Below are 18,626 nucleotides of genomic sequence, written 5' to 3'. Positions count from 1 at the left end.
AGGAGAAAACAAAGGTTGTCCATGATAAGATGATTCGTAGTAAGACATTTTTTGTAGGGCAGAAAGTGTTACTTTTAAACTCCCACCTTCGATTGTTTCCAGGTAAGTTGCGTTCTAAATGGATTGGTCCTTTTGTTGTTACTAATGTCTTTCCCCATGGTGCAATCCAAATTCAAAGTTTAAAGACGGGACATGAATTCAAAGTGAAAGGACACCATTTAAAGCCTTACTATGAGTGTTTTGAGGAGCATGTTGTGGAGGATGTACCCCTCCATGCCGTTGGCCCTAGTCAACCTTAAATGATGGTATCGTCCGACTGGAAAACGTTAAAGCAAGTGCTTCTTGGGAGGCAACTCATATGTTCAAACAAAGAGACAATGGACTTTTCGACTCCTACAACCAGATTTGCTCTCTTTTATACTTTTCTTTCTTATTTTTCCTTTGCCATGATTGTCTTATTTGCTAGTTATCTTTTGTTGCTTTCTTGCTTATGTTCACTTTTGAAACATTGAGGACAATGTTTGGTTTAAGTGTAGGGGGGTAAACAAAGTGATTTTCATGACTTATTTTCGAATTTCACCACCTATCACTACTTATGTTGTTATTCATTGTTTTAAAGTGTTTTTGTGTCATATAAAAAAAATCAGAAAATGTTTGAGAAAATACCAAAAAGAGTCGTTTTTGTTGCTTGTTTGTGTCTTAGGGTACCTTCCAACACAATGATGAGGATTTGGTTTTTAATTGCATGACTGTTAAAGAAAGTTACAAACATGGGTGGAAGTTTGATATGCTCTTTGGTTAATATTTAGTTATAGTTGTCATTTACAAAATCACATGCAATCACAAAGAAAGAAAAAAATCAGTTTTTGTAACATGTTTGAAGGAGCTTGTTTTCTTGCATTTTCATAGCTAGTTCCTACTTGTTATAGTGTTTTAAGATATTTTTGTGTGTTTGTAGGTCCATATGACATAGTTGGCAAGAAAGTGCAATTTGGAGCATTTTAAGGCAGTTTTGGGCACCAAATGGATAGCTTATGAGTGGAGCAAGATGGATGGACGAATTTGAAGTTCAAGAGGCTAGGAATGTGCTGAAAAGAGTGAAGAAATAAATTCAAAACAAAGAAGATAAGGAATCAGCTCAAAAGAATGAGTTATTATCCAAAACCTTATCCAACCTTATCTTATCCACACTAACCTTATCTTATCTTATCTTTTCCTAATCTAGCATTATCCAATCTTATCTTATCCAAATCAGTTTGTGCCTTAATTCCAGCCATTTATAAGGGATAATTATGCTTTAAAATACATATTTCAGATTCTATTAGCCTTATCTCCTCTCCCTACAAAAGTGGCGCCCTAACCCCTTCTAGAACCCCTTTTCCTAGTTGTGCCGCACCTTTTTATCCTTGTTAACTTTGGTTTCTAATTGTTTTAACCCATTCCACTTAGGTTTTGGTTACACAATCCCTGTCCCAATTTGATTTCAGAAACTTAGCCTAATCCTTAGGGATTGTGCCTCACCTGGCCCTATAAATACATCATTTCTGCCACAATTCAAATCACCACCCTCTACCATCAGATCACCACACCATCCACCTTTCACCACAAATTCGTACAAACAACCATTCACCACAATTCAGATCATCTTCCATCACAATTTCGTGCCATACATCCCTCTAGTGCTGCAACTTTGCAAGGAGAAAGGAGATGAGCCCCTAGAGCCGTGCTTGCCATTCAAGACATTGGATTGTTGGAGCATTTCTAGGTGTATTCTATCTTTGTTTTCAATGTTTAATTTAAGTTATCTTTGTTTAATTGTGAACATGAGGAATTAATTTCTTTTTAGTTGGTGGTGAATTCAAAGCCATGGACATATGTTTAATAGGAATTGATTTCTTTCAGTTATTGTTTCGTAAAACATGAATGTGATTTACTTATCTATTTGATTGATAACTTATTCTTGTGTGTAGATTAAGGATGCATACTTAGTTTGCATACATGAATCTGATGCTAAATTGTAAAGGACTTTCACCTAATCGTTAGGAACTTATAATTACAAGTAGTGGAGATTGTTAGTCACAATCGTGTTAAGTAGATTCTTGGCAAGAGTATCATGCAATTCATAGTTATAATTGCCTTGTCAATGCTTATGATTTCCATGGAACTTAATGATCTTTGAATGTATCTCTATCATGTTGTTCATATAGGGAACTTGATGAGAATAATTTGGTTGCGATGCGTTGTCCATTCAATTCAATGAATTTAGGGAAATCTGAGAGTTAATTTGTGCATTCACGATTAATTTGGGGCATTGTCGTTCATGGTTTAAAGAAACAATACTGGAAATTGATTTATGTTGCATATGTTTATGTGTGGAGAAGAATCCTCTAACTAGCCTATTTCACCATTCAATTCACTTAATTTCATATCTAGTTTGCTTTAGTTTACAATCTGTTTGATTTAATTAATTTCTTCCAAATCAATCCCCCTTTCAATTCAATGTCTTAGATTAGTTAAAAAGGTGTTTCAATCTGTCCAAATTAGTGTTTTGAGTCTCACTAGTGTTAAATTCGTCCAAATAGTCCTTAGAACCTGTTTTGAGTCTTTTTAACTTAGTTTTGCTTATTTGAGTGTTTTAGGTCAGTTTAGAGTCTATAGAGTCTAGTCTTGTGTTTTTAAGTCTAGTTTAGTGTTTTAGAGTTTAATTTAGGTAGATTAGCAGCCCTAGTTAATCCCCGGTTTAGAACGATCCCTACTTGCTTAATACTACAATTACATAATCAATAGGGTTTAATTTGTGTGTCAAGGTAATTTTCACATCAAAACTCAAACTAACGTTAGAACCCTGTGAGACTTGAGCCTATTCTTTGTTTGAAGAGTTATTAATCTGTGATATTCTTGCTTTCTAAAGTCGTTGCATGATCTCATTATTTCTTTCCTTGGATGCTACTTGGAATGCTTTTTCATCATTTTAGTTCCAAATACTAGAACTCATGCCTGTTTCATTCAAAGCTTAAAATTGATTGCATAACAAGGAAAAGAAAAAAGTTGTTTAGTTACCACCAGAGCCAAAAAGCCTTATCCCTTGCGTATGTTTTGTAAGTTTAACCCCTTTGAGCCTTATTTAGCCTATTTTCTTTGTTAGCCTGCATTATCCCTACCTAACCTGGCAAAGGAATATCCATACCCTTGTTCTTATCTTCAATTATTATTTTGACTTTTGGTTGAAGCTTTATCATTTTCTTCATGGTTGTTTTCTCTTAGTTCTTCATCGGATGAGCAAGAAGTTGATTCATTGTTTTGTTTAAATCCTTGTTCAATTAATTTTTGTGTTTGACTGAAGCTGAGATGTGATCTAATTTCTTGATTGTCTATTTTAAGGATTTTTATTTCTTTCTTAATTTTGTTTACTTTGTATTGTAAATCTTTAACTGTAATTTTCTTTACTTTGTATTGTAAATCTTTAACTGTAATTTTCTTTTTTGGTTTATTAAATCTTTCCAAGGTTGTACTGAGACATAATATACTTTGCGGAGTTGGCTGTTGGCAGGTGCTAGCTTCTTCTTGGCTTACTAATTTTTTTAATTATTTCAAGTAATGAGATTTTAATTCTGGATCATCGATTTTACTAATTAATTCAATTAATAAACCCTCTTGTTCTTCTTGTTTGTTTAAGACTGCAACAACTATGTCTGCAACCCATATTAATGTCTAGGGAGTCCAAGTTGTTTGAATGGTTTGACTATGAGGTGTTAGAATCGAATTCTTGTTCATTTTCACTTTGGTCTGTCTTTTAACTCTAGAACTTGGATTACTCGGTTTTCTCTTCTTCAGAAATTTTTAACTAATTAATTGTCTTTTTGACTATGCATTTGTTTGCTTAGTGGCCAGCTTACCACATTTATAACAATTACCTTTGTTTTGATCTTTGGAATAATTTTTACTAAATGATTTTTTTCTTCCAATTTTTGTTAGGTTTACTTTTTTCATAGAATTTGTTGGTGTTAAAATTCTGATATTTATTTCATTTGTCATACTTGTGATATCTTTTATTGGGTATTTACAGGGATATCTTTCTACTCTTTTCTTTTTACTAGAAGGAGCAATGAGGGGTAAACCGTATTGTTCACAAAATGTTCCTAACTCATATTTGGCTATTAATTTATCTTTGTTGACTTGTTTTGTTATTTTCATATCAATATACATTTGTAATCCTTCCTTCTGGATAATATTAATAATATTTTCATAAGTAAACGTATTATATGGTATGATACCTTCTTCATTGACTAAAACTTGCCTAATTTTGTGTGCAAATAAGTTTGGTAATCCATTTATGTATTTTTCTTTCCAAAATGACTCTTTACTGTCTTTCTGTAAGCATTACCCTAGACATGAAAACATCTTTGTACCACCTAAAATCGCTTAAGGTGGGGCATCTTAGATTACTTAGTTGATCATGTATTTCGGAGGTTACGTTACTTGGTGTTCCTATGAAGTGTTCAATTATTGTGAAGAGTAATGTGTTGAGTGCGTCTGGGACTCCCATACCAATTCTTTCATCAAATATAAGGGTTCCATCTTCATCCCTTTTTATTGCATGTTTTATTACATTATGGATTGTTCAGTGAGATGTTTTTCCCACCAGGAATGTAACATTCATGTAAATCCAGTGACTAAGAGATCAACAACTTCTGGTTGACTGAAATTATGATTGGTAACATAACTGTTACCAACCGTAGATACATGTTGTAATTTGTTTAGAATTTCTTGTTCTGATAAACCATCTATATTCCACTCATAGAGTTTATCTGCCAACACTAAGAATCGACTTTGGAAGTTTCTTTCTTCAAATTGAATACCCGGAGGTGTTGGCCTTGGATACCAATTCTTGGTAAGACTGGTTGGATTTATTTTGCCTTTGGTTTTTATTCTTTTTAATTTGAAATTTTGGAAAGCTTTTTCCAATTTTTCAATTGCGTTACTGTCTTCTGATTCTAAGTTTTCAGAGGTTGTTTCTAATTGTGATGTTTTGTTCCCTTTCTAATTTCTTCAACATTTTGGTCTATTTTTTCACTAGCTGAGTTTGTCTTTAGAGCTAGTTTACTGGATAAGCACTTCAGAAATTTACTAGGGATTTTTCTTTTGTTATGATTTTTTGTTGTGGTAGTTTGTCTATTTTACTTTCAATTTTTTTAACTATTTTCCTATGACAAGTAAGCTTTGGTTTGTGAAATTGTTTCGTTCTATGACTGGTTTAATTCATGCATCTTCTTTAGGGATTTTACAGGGTGTGGCTGTTACTTTGTATTTGAGGTGGTGATTAGTATTGTTTCTTGTGGAGGGTGACTCGAAGAAATTAATGTTCTGTCTTGTTTAACCCAATTTTCTTTTGTGATTACTTCAATTTTCTTTTTTTATTCATAATATTCTTCAACAAAATCAAAGAAGAATATATCAATCTTGTGTTTATTCATAAAAATTTTACATTTTTCGTAAATATCTAATTTTTTATCTTGGGTGTAACTTTGTCTGAATCTTTCTCTCCTTGCTATATTTTCTCCTGCTTTGATGTCAACTTTTAATGATTTCCAATGTATTTTAAATGGCCTGTTTAAAACTAATAATTGTTGGTTTACTTCAAAATTAGTTGTTGTTGGTGAAGTCAGATCATCTTGAGTTTGGATAGTTTTGGTTTGGACTTGGTTTTCGTAGCAAGGGTGAGCAACCTGAGAGTTTGTCCTAACTGATTTGAGTCTCATATTTATTAAATCATTAATTAATTTTGGTCATGTTCTAATATGTATGTTGAAGTAGATCCTGAAAAAAGAATTTCTAACTGGTTCTTTAGACCTAGTTGATTGACTTAATTCTTGAAGTTGGACGCTCGACTTCCTAGTAGGAGTGTTGAAATTGATTTTAACTGTACCATCAAAGTCTTATTCTATGTTGTCTAGATTGACTAAGTTGTATAGGAACCAATCTGATAGTAAACTGATGTCTAGCCATTTGATGGTTCTGGGTATTTTGATATTGGCATTTTCTTGACTACTTTGGATTAATAAAGTGTGTTTTCTGGGACTTTTGGCTATGACTTGGAAGTTCATGTTTACAGTTGTGCGCTTGTAATGGATTTTGAAAATTAGAGCTAATGGTTGGACACCTTCCAAAACTTGATAAACAGAGGCTTTTATGTTTAATGTGAGTGATTTTAACATATGTGGGTCTGTTAGGCTTACTGTGAGGTCTGGGAAACAATTGAAATGGATTGGCCCGTTATATAGGCTTGACTCGATTATTCCAATAATGTTATCACTAAAGTCAGTGAATCTTGCATCTCGGAGAGAAAACATGATAGAGGTGTTGAGGCTGCTTGTTGTTAATGATTTTATTGCGATCTGTAAAAGACCAATGTGACTGTAATTATAACCGTATTTTCTATGAGCTCTTATTTGTTCTACTGTGAATAGTTGGCAGGTTTCATGTTCCTTACTGAGAGCATAAGCTTGCTCAACTGTTCATACATGGTGTTCACTTTTAAATGAAGAGGATGACCATTTTTACCTATAAATTTCTTTACCGGATATTTTGGGAATATTCCAATCTCCAAAGTTGACACATTCATTTGATTGAAATTCTAACTTTTGTTCTTCATTTACTATGTCTGGGATGCTATTTAAATTGGATCTAGAGCTAGTACTGGCATGTGAGTTTTTCCTAAATAGTCAACTCATTTTATCTAGTTTTTGGGTTTATAGTTATAAAATAAACTTCTACTTATTGGAACTCTAGACTTACTAGGTTCTCTCTCTCTCTCTCTCTCTCTCTCTCTCTCTCTCTCTCTCCTCCTGCTCCGCTCATGCCACATTCTCAGGACTTATTGTTTAGACTCAAGCTCTTCTGGTTTGGTTTGAGATCAGAAACTCAGACAGTTACGAAACCAATGAACATATAAAATATTGAATTATTGCAAACACCAAAAACTAGGTAAGATGAATTAACTATAAATTACTTACTCAATTACCAATCACTTGGCTATAATACCAAATGACGATATACCAGATGAGTATTTGTCTGGCAATAGATTTGTTTACTAGACGACAAATGAGATAAAATTGACTAGAATAGATTGATAACATGAATGTATAGAAATCTGGCCATGTGTCTATTTTGTGAATAAGATAAGAAATAAATACTTCAATTCTTTAATGACTAAGATTGCTAAGTAAAACAAGATCATACACTATGATGAAAATAATGAATTAAAATTAATGGTAGCATATAATTACTGAAAATAGATTTTGAAATCACTTCCTTTGTTAATCAAAAGACTTACAAATGTTGACTGTGGTACAATTTACTATATGGATTGAAAATTGGTGCATTCAGACATCCTTCTTCTTCTAAAAATAAAAGTGTTTACAATGTTTGATTTCCTTGTATACAATGAGAACTCAAAGAAAATTTGAACTGAGGAAAAGATGTGCAAATTAACTTGCTTTCTTTTGTTTTCGGATTCTTCTTCTTATAGACTTTGGAAAAGGGGACTTAAATGATTGAGTTTTCTACTGTTGAAGCACGAGATGGTAGATGACTTGTTTTTATTGTTGATGAATGGTAAACTATCTGAATAATTGTTGTTTTTACTGTAGAACATGTTGAATGATTCCTCACTTTTACTGTGCGAATAATATCTGAATGCTTCACATGGTGTCTTGATTGGGGTGAAATGATGACTGAATTCTTCAAATGGTGACTGACTGCGTTCACATGACTTGAATTGTTGTTTCACATGGCTTTATGCAAATGGGTCTTGTGCTTCATGGTAGTCAGTCTACCTGGTGCTTTGACTGTTTAGCTTTGCTGATTGCTATGATGATGCATCTGATGATTCAGAGGAAGTTTCTTTTTCATCTTCATATTTTAATTGTAATTGTAACTGGGTTACCTGTGATTGTAACTATGCCGTTTGAACAAGAAGTTTTTGACCAAGGTCTTCAATTTCTACAACTTCGTGCTTTGATTTTGATGAGTCGGAAGACTTTTGACTTTAGAGAATATGCTGGAGTAAATAATTGTCAGCAAAAGTGAGCCAAAAGTGGGTCAAATTTCTTGCAGCCTATCTTCATCTTCTTCAAACTGCACGGTCAACAACTAAAAGCTTTGAGATTTCAACAAAAAACAAAATTCTAGATTTCTGCAACTTTTAAACAGAAAGGGAATGACTCAAACACCCTGATGAGCACCTGCCCTACAAAGCCTAGGCGAGCTTTTCGCTGCCTCCACAAAACGGAGGCGAGTTTGAATATGCGATAAATGTAGGATTACTAAAAAATGCGTTTGATTTGTAGAAAGTAGACCTAGGAATGAGAAACAGAACAGTAAAACTCTAAAAAGGATCAAAGTAAATGCCATGCCGGAGTGACGATGAACAGAATGAATCCTCAGAAGCTCTATACCACGTGCAGCAAACAATGACAGACGCTGCATCAGTATCCAGCTTCCACTAGCAAATCCCTATAGTATACTGACAAAGTTTAGAAACTAAAACTATAAGATAAATCCGACATGGGTAGTTTGCCAAATCTTGTGTGTGATTATAACGAGTTGGAATACCATGTCAAGAATGCTGTTGTGTGCTTATACCGAGAATTGTCGTTTTATAATGGAATCTCAACTTCCTTGGGTTTTTAGATGTAAAACCATGTCAAGAATGTTGTGCTACCACTCGACAATCAATCAATCAACAAATCTGTTCGAAGCACTTAGCTTTGCCTCATATCACAACATTTCAACAAATTTCAGCTTATTCCATATAACAATAGTTAACACTTAATGCTGCTAATGAAATTTTATCAGAATGTAAGAATTTGCAGTTTACAGTAAAAAATGAATCGCCTAATTGTGATGTCTAGGGTTTCTCTCTTTTCTGCCAGAAGAATTCAGAAGTTTATCAACTAATCTGTAATTCAGTTCCACGGGAAAATTACGCTTTTAAATACAAATATGTTACAATGTCACCAAAACACTTAATTAGCCATCAAAAGGAACTGTTCGAACTTAAATTAGAGAAAAATATGAGGCGACGATAACTCACCGGTCACCAATAATCTTTGCATGAGCACTGACCACTAGATATACAATGAAATCCGGAAGCATCCCTGACATAGATTGCTCTTCTTGTGACAATCGACATGTATTTCAAGAACGCGTGGCAGTCTCCACAAAGAAGGATATTCTTCACTACGCGGATTGGTTTTCCAGGCTTCGTGGTCAGTAGGCCATAGGTCGCTGCTAACTTTGCACTGTGATAGTACAAGAAATCTTTCTTCTGGTGCTCTTCTACTTCATGAAGAACAAAGCTTGTGTCTGGCACATAACCGGCTTTTATGCACTCTAAGATGAGTATTTCCAATCCACTATATATGTCTTTTGCTTGGGGATGGGATTTATCTCTTGCATAGAATGGATGTATCTTGTTATGAACGATCCAACTTTGACTTGGGTGCTTCCGGAACCCCTTTTTCCTCATATCCTCCCTAACCATTTCGGAGCAGTGCCATCTCCCAGATGCCGAGTAGAGATTTGATACAAGTATGTAGGCAGATGGATCTTTGGGCTCCATGGCAAGGATACGTTTCACAACCCTTTTTCCAATGGTTGTATTTGTTTGGATTCTACAACTGTCAAGCAAAGCTCGCCAAACAATAAACTCAGGCTCAAAAGGCATCTTACTGATTGTTTCCTCTGCTTCATCCAGTAGACCCCAGTACCCTAGAACACCAACAAAGGAGGCAAAGTGCTCTGAGGTGGGTTCGATGTCATAAACAGTTTTCATGGAGAGAAACAAGCTACGACAAGCGTCAACTAAATTGGATGTAGTGTGTCTGTATGCTGAAATAATCAAAATAAAAGTAATCTGATCTGGTTTTATGCCAGTCTTCTCCATATTTGACCAGACAGCCAAGGCCTCATCGCCCTGTCTGTGGAGAAGATAACCAGCAAGCAAACCATTCCATGAAACTATGTCATGAGTGGGCATTGTATTGAACAACTTGACTCCGTCTTCCATGTTCCAACACTTAGTGTACATGCTAATTGTGGCATTTCCTACTCCTAGATCAGTTAGAAAACCGCACTTCAAAGCATGGCAGTGGATTTGTTTCCCCAGTTCATATATCCCTAAAGTTCCACAAAGACCAAGTAGTGAAGTGGATGAGACTTCATCCATAACCATTCTTCCTTCAGATTGATGATGGTGGAAAAGAGAAATTGCCTCGTCCAGTTGCCCATTTCGAGAATATCCACCAATCATTGATGTCAAAAGTACAGAGCTATCCTGCTCTGCCGGCCACCGATGAAACAACTTTTTTGCATCTGTCATCCGACCACACCTTGTATACATATCAAGTAATGCAGCTTCAATACAAGCATTTGACCCAAAATCAAACTTGATAATGAACCCATGGATTTGCTCACTGGTTTTACAATCCCTAAGCAAGGCACAAGCGTTAACAACACTAGTCAAAGTGAAGTCTGTCATCTCCATTCCCTCCTTCAACATTTTTGTAAATAAATCCAAAGCCCCCAAGCCTTCACCATTTCGACAAAAACCAGCCAGTACAGCATTATGAGAAACAGAATTCTGCTCGGGCATGTTATCAAACATCTTGATAGCCAAATCTACCAACCCAAATTTCATGTAGGCTGTAATCATTTCTGTCCACGTAATAACGTCCTTCACAGGCATCCTCGCAAACAAAGCATTCACACCGTTTACACTACCACACACAGCATAGAACCTAATAAGGGCATTGCTAACACTCAAATTGGCCTCTAAACCAATTTTGATAGCATGGGCATGAACCTCTTTACCTTCTCTTAAAGCATTGCTCCCAGAACAGGCGGTCAAAAGGGTTGAAACTGTGAAATGATCGACTCCAAACCCCTCCGTTTGCTGCAGTTCACGAAACAACTCAAATGCTTCATCATACATAAACTCCTTCGCTAAACTCGACATAACAGTATTCAAAGACGCCGAGTCTCTCTCGGGCAATTGATGAAACAGTTTAAGCACATAATCCAAACAGCAACATTTACCATACAAACCCATAAGCGCATTCGAAACAAAAACATAATCCAAGTACCCCAATTTGACCACCAAGGCATGAACTTGCAAACCCAAATCCAGCTCGAGAACCCGAATACAAGCAGTTAAAATTGCAACAAAGCTGTACTCGTTGGGCATAATACCCGAATTCCTCATCCGGAAGAAAAGCTCCACAGCCTCCTCCTCTCGACCCGCCTTGGAAAAACCCGAAACCAAAGTGGTGAACGACACAACATTTGGGCAGGAAAGGCTTAGGAAAACCAGGTGAGCATCCGAAACAAGGCCCAGTTTGAGATAAGCTGAAATGAGGGCATTGCCAAGATGGGTATCTTCTTGAAGCTTGAGAATTGATGCGTGTACGGCCCTGGCGAGCTCTCGGTCGCCGTGACGGGCGGAGAGGCGGAGCAAATGGATCAAATGGTGGAAGAATTTGTGGGTTTGGTGGCGGTCATTGGGAGGGTTTGACTTCAAGAGGGGTTGTGGGGATGGGAGGGACTGGAATTGGATTTGGGTTTTGAGTTTGGGGACTGAACTTGGAGAAGAGAGAGAGAGTGAGAGAGAAGGGTGAGGGTTTAGTGAGGGTTTAAGAGGAGGAGGAGAAGGGGAGTGAGAGAAGGGGCGTAGGGGAAGAGAAGAAGAGGAGGGAGGAGGGGGAGGAGGTACGGAGGCAACGGCGGCGGTGGGTTGGATAAAATTGATGGTGTTCATTTGTACCGAGGTGGGCGACAACGACCATAACCATATAATGTCAGCACAGAATAACAGATGGCGTCGGGACGAAGCTTAACCTTGCTTTGGATACTGGAATTCACCGGACATCATTGATATTGATTTGGTAAGAGCAAGTTTATCCCTAAAAAATAGTTGATCCAAAGTATATTTAATCTATCCAAATAAATAGTAATTGATTTTAATGAACAGTAATTGGCTAAATGCATCATCATCCCTAAAAAATAAGCTAGCCCAAAGTCTAGTCAATTCGTATTATAATATTATTAATTATTTTATAAAATATAAATAAAAATTTTATTTTTAATTTTGGATAGAATTTTTAACCAATCTTTAACAATTTTTGTTTTATTTTTCTGTATTTTTAAACAATTTTTAATAATTTTATTAAGTTAATTAATTTGGACCGTTGGATTTTAAAAAGATTGAAATCCAATAGCCCAAAATTGGACACATGGCCAATGGTAATAATTCTGGCATTTTCCTTTTTTTTTATAAGTTTTTTTGCTGAAAAATTTGGACCGTTGATCTAAGAATCAGATGGCCCAAATTTTGCCACGTCACTAGCCGTTGGGTTTAAAATTCAAATTTTTTTACCATTGAAAATCCAACGGTTTAAAAAACTAGCCTTTGGAAATCCAACAGCCGTAGCCAAGCCACGTGGCCCATATTCTGAGCCCCTTTAGTGGGCTTGTAGTGTGGGTCGGCGCCTATTGCCTTGTCAAGGATACGAGCCCACACACCTGACGCAAAAAAAATAAATAAATAATAAAAAAAAATCAGTTGTTCACTGGCGTCAACATGACGCCAAATAGGCCGATTCCTACCACAGTCCATTTTGGGCCAACCTACAAACTAGCTTGGACTTTACGCTGGCCTATTTTTAGGGGTGGAGTGGATTTTTTTGGGTACCAGCTTATTTTTTTTAGGCAATGGGTCAGCCTAAATGATAGGGCTAGAGTTGCTCTAATGCTAATTTTGTTTGGAATGAAATTGAATATGTACAAAAGGGGTGGGTGACACTGAGGAATGACGATGAATGAAAAATGGCCAATAGCTATCTACAAGCTGTAGCATAAGAAAATGGCACTTGCAATACTTTCATCTTTTCCATTTAATGCATTGTATGCCTTTTAGAGCATTTCCAACGTGGGCATTAGCCTTGTGGACAGGTTGCTCCAGTAACCCAAATAGCCAGCCCAAGTAGCTCCAGCCCATTCGGGCTATTAGGTTGAGGGGGAGCCCGAGAAAGAGCTCAAGTGCAAGTCCAAGGCCCGAGTGCCTGAGGGGTGAATGATGCAAGGCCGACATCAGCCACATTATAAAAAATAAAAATAAAAATAAAAAATTGGGCAGGCGCGTGCAACACACATGCACGTGGGAGGTGCATCACCGACAGCCTTGCTGTAATACCCTAAAATTTTAAATATATGAATATGTGGAGAAAAATTGAGAAAAAAATCGATTTATGGTTATGAAAATAAATAAAAATAAAAATTTCGTTATGGGGGAACGATCTCACTTCCTTCCGTCTCTTCCACCCATTTTTGCTGGACTCTTTAGGCGGAGTGCCAATCCCCATCATCTTCATCATCTAAGCCAAATTCGTTTCCCGAATTACCGAAATCACAACATGTGGAGCTTGGTGAGCAACATTCTGCCCTTGCATGTGAGGATTTATGTTGGGTTTAAGTACAAACCCACCACACCGAATCATTCCGACGAATCTGAGTTCAATCTTGAGGGAATTAGATACTGCTGATCAGAATTCATATGCGCAGTCAACAAAGTGAATGGACACGCCAAAAAAGTAAGGGCTTCATCTCTTACTCCTAATGTTTAACATTTTAATTGAATTTAAGAAAAATTTAATGTGATGAGTTGTTCTATTAGCCATTGAAGGCATAAAAAGAAAATTTTATATCCTACCATATATTGTAGGAATGTTATGAGCACTTTTGTTCAGGATGTGGTTTTGAAAATTGGGTTTTTCACCTTCACGTCAAATATCAATTGGAAATTCTATGGAATCCCCTCCCACTCCTCGCAGTTTTTAACCATTTGCATATGATATGTTCATGCTGTTTCTATGTTATTTAATGTGAAAAATGGTTTAATGTAAATGAGGAAGAATTAAGTATGATATGGGTAAGCTAGCACATAGAAATAAAAGTTAGATATGATTCTTGGATAGTTTGGGATTGCCTGGAATTGCAAATCGGATTAAAGGAGTATGGGTTTAACATTTCAGAAAACTTGTTCATTTGCAGAGAGAAACTATGTTGCAAGTAGCCTACTTTGGCTCTTGATTTCTATGTCCTTGTGAGTTCCTTTCTATCTAATATTGTGGGTTTTGAAATTAGACATGTCTGTGATCAAAACCCATATGATTTCACTAAATTCTGTTGAATTTTGATTGATTAAACATTATGTCCAAAGTTGACACAAGGCTGCCAGACAGCAGCAGAAAACTGGATTTCCAGTTTCAAGACACTCTTTTCTTTTTGGTGTAACTTCCAATTTAGAGCTCTATTTTCTACAAACTTTGTATGCCTTTAAAGTTCAGAAAACAAACCTTAAAACCCATATAATATTATACGTTTTGGTTTAGTTTTGAATGTTCCAAAGGGAGCCTAAACTAGGTCCAATAGTGCTGTTTTTCTTCAGATTTTGTCGAGACATGTTGTTCTAGAAGCACAATGACGAACTACGAATGGCTTGATCCCTTCGTAGGGTACGTAGGCAGTCTAACGAGGAGGTTAGATGCAGCCATAAAGCAACCCAAATTTAGTATTGTACTTGATTTCTTTAAGGAAAGAAATTTATTAAGCTTATTAGCGTAGAGTTTAGCTATGTTTTATTTCGGGCCTATCTTAGTAATTGGCTTCCGAATTAGAAATTTCGGGTCGTTACAAAAGTGGTATCAGAGTGAACGATCCTACTTTCAATTGGTTATATTCTTGAATTTTTCTTGTGGTGAATTATGAAATGCAATGTGAATGCATTATTTCATAAATTTTGTGAATAAGTGCTATGGAAATTATGATTAGCATTGTTATTGCATTATTTCATAATTGTTGGGAAATAAGTGACATCCAGGTGATATATGTATATATATATATATATGGCAGATCACTCACGTATGTGGCATGGTGCAATTTCCATGGCCACTATGGAGTTTTGGTGAGTGGAAATTATGATTTGCATTGCGGTTGCATATTTCATAATTTCTATGAAAATGTGAGATACATGTATGTATTGTGAATTACTCATTTGTGTGGTTGTGAGTACAGGTTCCTGTGGATTGTGAATGTAGGTACCATTGATGATTTTGATGACTTGAGAGTGAAAGGGATTGTGAGGTTCCCCTGGGTTTCGATCCCCTAAACCTTCAGAGGGTGTTGGAAATGGACACTCCTAGTTTGAGAGGCACTATGAGTGAGGGGCACCGTGCGCTGCCTTGGGTTTCGATCCCCTAAACCTCTGGAGGCCTACGCGGCCGGACATGTACCATATCCCGTGGGGAGAGTACTTGGTTCTGGGGTGTAGAATTAAATGGACACTCTCGTTACCCTACTTCATGCTGTTGTGGTCAGATTGAAGTGAGGGTAATCGGCTGTAGGACCGGTCATTAGATTGGATTATATTGGCACGAGTTCTAGAAGTGAATCATGGTGACGGCTGTGTATAGCCAATAATGGTAAGTGACTTTACCTGTCATTATGATTTGAAATTCCGATGATTTGGTTGGAATTTCTTATATTTGAATTGCAAGTTTAAATGGTTTGGTTTGAAATGGTGATTTTAATTATGACTTGGTATTTTGGTATTTATTTGGCCGATGATCGTTACGGCTTGAACTTATGATATTTGTTTTGCCACGGATGAAAATGGCAATAATGGTAAGTAGTTTTACCAATAGTAGATATGGCTTGGAATTCTGATATTTATTTGGCCAATGAGGGTTACGACTGGAATTTATGATATTTGTTTTTGCCAAGGATGAATATGACAAAAAATTTCTGATGTTTATTATCGCCAGTGATTATGGCTAGAAATTTTGAAGAAGAATCGTGATAACGGCTGCGTATAGCCAATGATGGTAAATGGCTTACCAATGATTGTGGTTATTATGCTAGTATTTGTCTAGCCAATGGTAGATGGAGTTTGATATTCGATATTATTTAGCAAATGGAAGGGTGAGATGAGTTTTAATTTTCCTTTCGATTATTCGAAGGTTGAAATCTCGGGGTCGAGATTTATTTTAACGGGGGGTGAATGTAATACCCTAAAATTTTAAATATATGAATATGTGGAGAAAAATTGAGAAAAAAATCGATTTATGGTTATGAAAATAAATAAAAATAAAAATTTCGTTATGGGGGAACGATCTCACTTCCTTCCGTCTCTTCCACCCATTTTTGCTGGACTCTTTAGGCGGAGTGCCAATCCCCATCATCTTCATCATCTAAGCCAAATTCGTTTCCCGAATTACCGAAATCACATGTGGAGCTTGGTGAGCAACATTCTGCCCTTGCATGTGAGGATTTATGTTGGGTTTAAGTACAAACCCACCACACCGAATCATTCCGACGAATCTGAGTTCAATCTTGAGGGAATTAGATACTGCTGATCAGAATTCATATGCGCAGTCAACAAAGTGAATGGACACGCCAAAAAAGTAAGGGCTTCATCTCTTATTCCTAATGTTTAACATTTTAATTGAATTTAAGAAAAATTTAATGTGATGAGTTGTTCTATTAGCCATTGAAGGCATAAAAAGAAAATTTTATATCTTACCATATATTGTAGGAATGTTATGAGCACTTTTGTTCAGGATGTGGTTTTGAAAATTGGGTTTTTCACCTTCACGTCAAATATCAATTGGAAATTCTATGGAATCCCCTCCCACTCCTCGCAGTTTTTACCATTTGCATATGATATGTTCATGCTGTTTCTATGTTATTTAATGTGAAAAATGGTTTAATGTAAATGAGGAAGAATTAAGTATGATATGGGTAAGCTAGCACATAGAAATAAAAGTTAGATATGATTCTTGGATGGTTTGGGATTGCCTGGAATTGCAAATCGGATTAAAGGAGTATGGGTTTAACATTTCAGAAAACTTGTTCATTTGCAGAGAGAAACTATGTTGCAAGTAGCCTACTTTGGCTCTTGATTTCTATGTCCTTGTGAGTTCCTTTCTATCTAATATTGTGGGTTTTGAAATTAGACATGTATGTGATCAAAACCCATATGATTTCACTAAATTCTGTTGAATTTTGATTGATTAAACATTATGTCCAAAGTTGACACAAGGCTGCCAGACAGCAGCAGAAAACTGGATTTCCAGTTTCAAGACACTCTTTTCTTTTTGGTGTTACTTCCAATTTAGAGCTCTATTTTCTACAAACTTTGTATGCCTTTAAAGTTCAGAAAACAAACCTTAAAACCCATATAATATTATACGCTTTGGTTTAGTTTTGAATGTTCCAAAGGGAGCCTAAACTAGGTCCAATAGTGCTGTTTTTCTTCAGATTTTGTCGAGACATGTTGTTCTAGAAGCACAATGACGAACTACGAATGGCTTGATCCCTTCGTAGGGTACGTAGGCAGTCTAACGAGGAGGTTAGATGCAGCCATAAAGCAACCCAAATTTAGTATTGTACTTGATTTCTTTAAGGAAAGAAATTTATTAAGCTTATTAGCGTAGAGTTTAGCTATGTTTTATTTCGGGCCTATCTTAGTAATTGGCTTCCGAATTAGAAATTTCGGGTCGTTACACTTGCAGGCGATGGGGCCGCGTGGACAAGGATGTCTGTAGCTGTTGCTAGAAGCACAGAAATGTAAGGATTAACAATAGGTCGTTGGATGTCAATGGCTCTTTTTTCTGGATTGTTGGATTTCCAAGGGCAAAAAAAAATTCAAACCTCCCCTAACGGCTAGAGGACATGGTGCAATTTGAACCGTTCAATTAATAAATTAACAGTCCACGTTTGTTTACTTTAAAAAAAAATTAAAAAATAATAGGAAAAAATCTTATATGTTACCCTTATGCCATGTGTCACAATTTGGATGGTTGGATTTCAAAAATCTGATATATTATTGTTGTGCCACATGTCACAATCTGGAAGGTTGGATTTCAAATTTTGTGTAATCCAACAATGCAAAGGAAAGGGGTCCTTCAAATTGGGACTGTTATTATTTTAGTCCCTGGATTGTTTAATTAATCAATATCATTCGTAAACCATCATGGGATGACTCACTAGTTGGAGACGAATTTAAATATTTCACAGGGCACATCTTGGGTTCAATTCTTGGCACTAGTGAATCACATGATGGTGGCCAGGGGAGGTTGAAATGCCTCTACGAGTCTTTCCGGCCCCCAGAATGGTGGACTACTACGGCAAAACCACCAACTGGTCCCTTTTTTTTTTGAAAAAGAAAAAAAAACATCACTTGTGAAATTAACTACTGAAGTGACTAAGGACACAAATTAGTGTTGAGCAGGAAACATGTTATATGACTTGTACGCTTGGTTAGGGTTAATCCGAAGTGACTAAGGGTGCTTGTCAATTTTGCAACCTGTCGAGACATATGTTGTTCACCATTCAGGGTGAAAGAGCCTGGATGGTATGTTTCTCTATGGGTGATGGAAGTGTAATAGACTTTGGGTGCAAGATTAAAGCCAGGAATGATCAAATTTGCAGAAAGTCAGGATGAAAATACCTTATGTTCAATCGTCGGTCTAGAAATCTGAAGTCGGGACAATTGAAATGGTATTGAATCA

At 36.3% G+C, this 18,626-nt stretch overlaps 1 protein-coding gene across 7 annotated transcripts; it reads right to left on the bottom strand.

Moving 5' to 3' along the window:
- Nucleotides 1-7,296: 7,296 nt before the first annotated feature.
- LOC103449070 (pentatricopeptide repeat-containing protein At5g03800) lies at nucleotides 7,297-11,973 on the bottom strand. Of its 7 annotated transcripts, none has more exons than XR_011573827.1 (4): nucleotides 9,095-11,973; nucleotides 8,457-8,514; nucleotides 7,946-8,136; nucleotides 7,297-7,867 (listed from the first exon to the last, which is right to left on the bottom strand). XR_011573827.1 is itself a non-coding variant. In XM_008388343.4 (2 exons), exon 1 carries the CDS (start codon nucleotides 11,813-11,815, stop codon nucleotides 9,098-9,100), a length of 2,718 nt encoding a protein of 905 aa, XP_008386565.3. In that variant the 5' UTR covers nucleotides 11,816-11,962; the 3' UTR covers nucleotides 7,297-8,136; nucleotides 9,095-9,097. The 7 variants fall into 7 exon arrangements, 2 of the variants coding, with proteins under 2 accessions (XP_008386565.3, XP_070665461.1); XR_011573826.1 differs by having other exon boundaries at nucleotides 8,415-8,514; nucleotides 9,095-11,955; XR_011573825.1 differs by having other exon boundaries at nucleotides 7,297-8,136; nucleotides 8,415-8,514; nucleotides 9,095-11,961.
- Between the last annotated feature and the right edge of the window lie 6,653 nt (nucleotides 11,974-18,626).

The sequence above is a fragment of the Malus domestica genome, chromosome 12 (assembly GCF_042453785.1).
Source record: "Malus domestica chromosome 12, GDT2T_hap1".
Lineage (NCBI taxonomy): Eukaryota > Viridiplantae > Streptophyta > Magnoliopsida > Rosales > Rosaceae > Malus > Malus domestica.
This window is presented reverse-complemented; position numbering and strand designations above follow the sequence as displayed.

Bases quoted from the DNA above. Each gene is read 5' to 3' on its own strand.
- LOC103449070 (XM_008388343.4), bottom strand. From the start codon at position 11,815: ATGAACACCATCAATTTTATCCAACCCACCGCCGCCGTTGCCTCCGTA.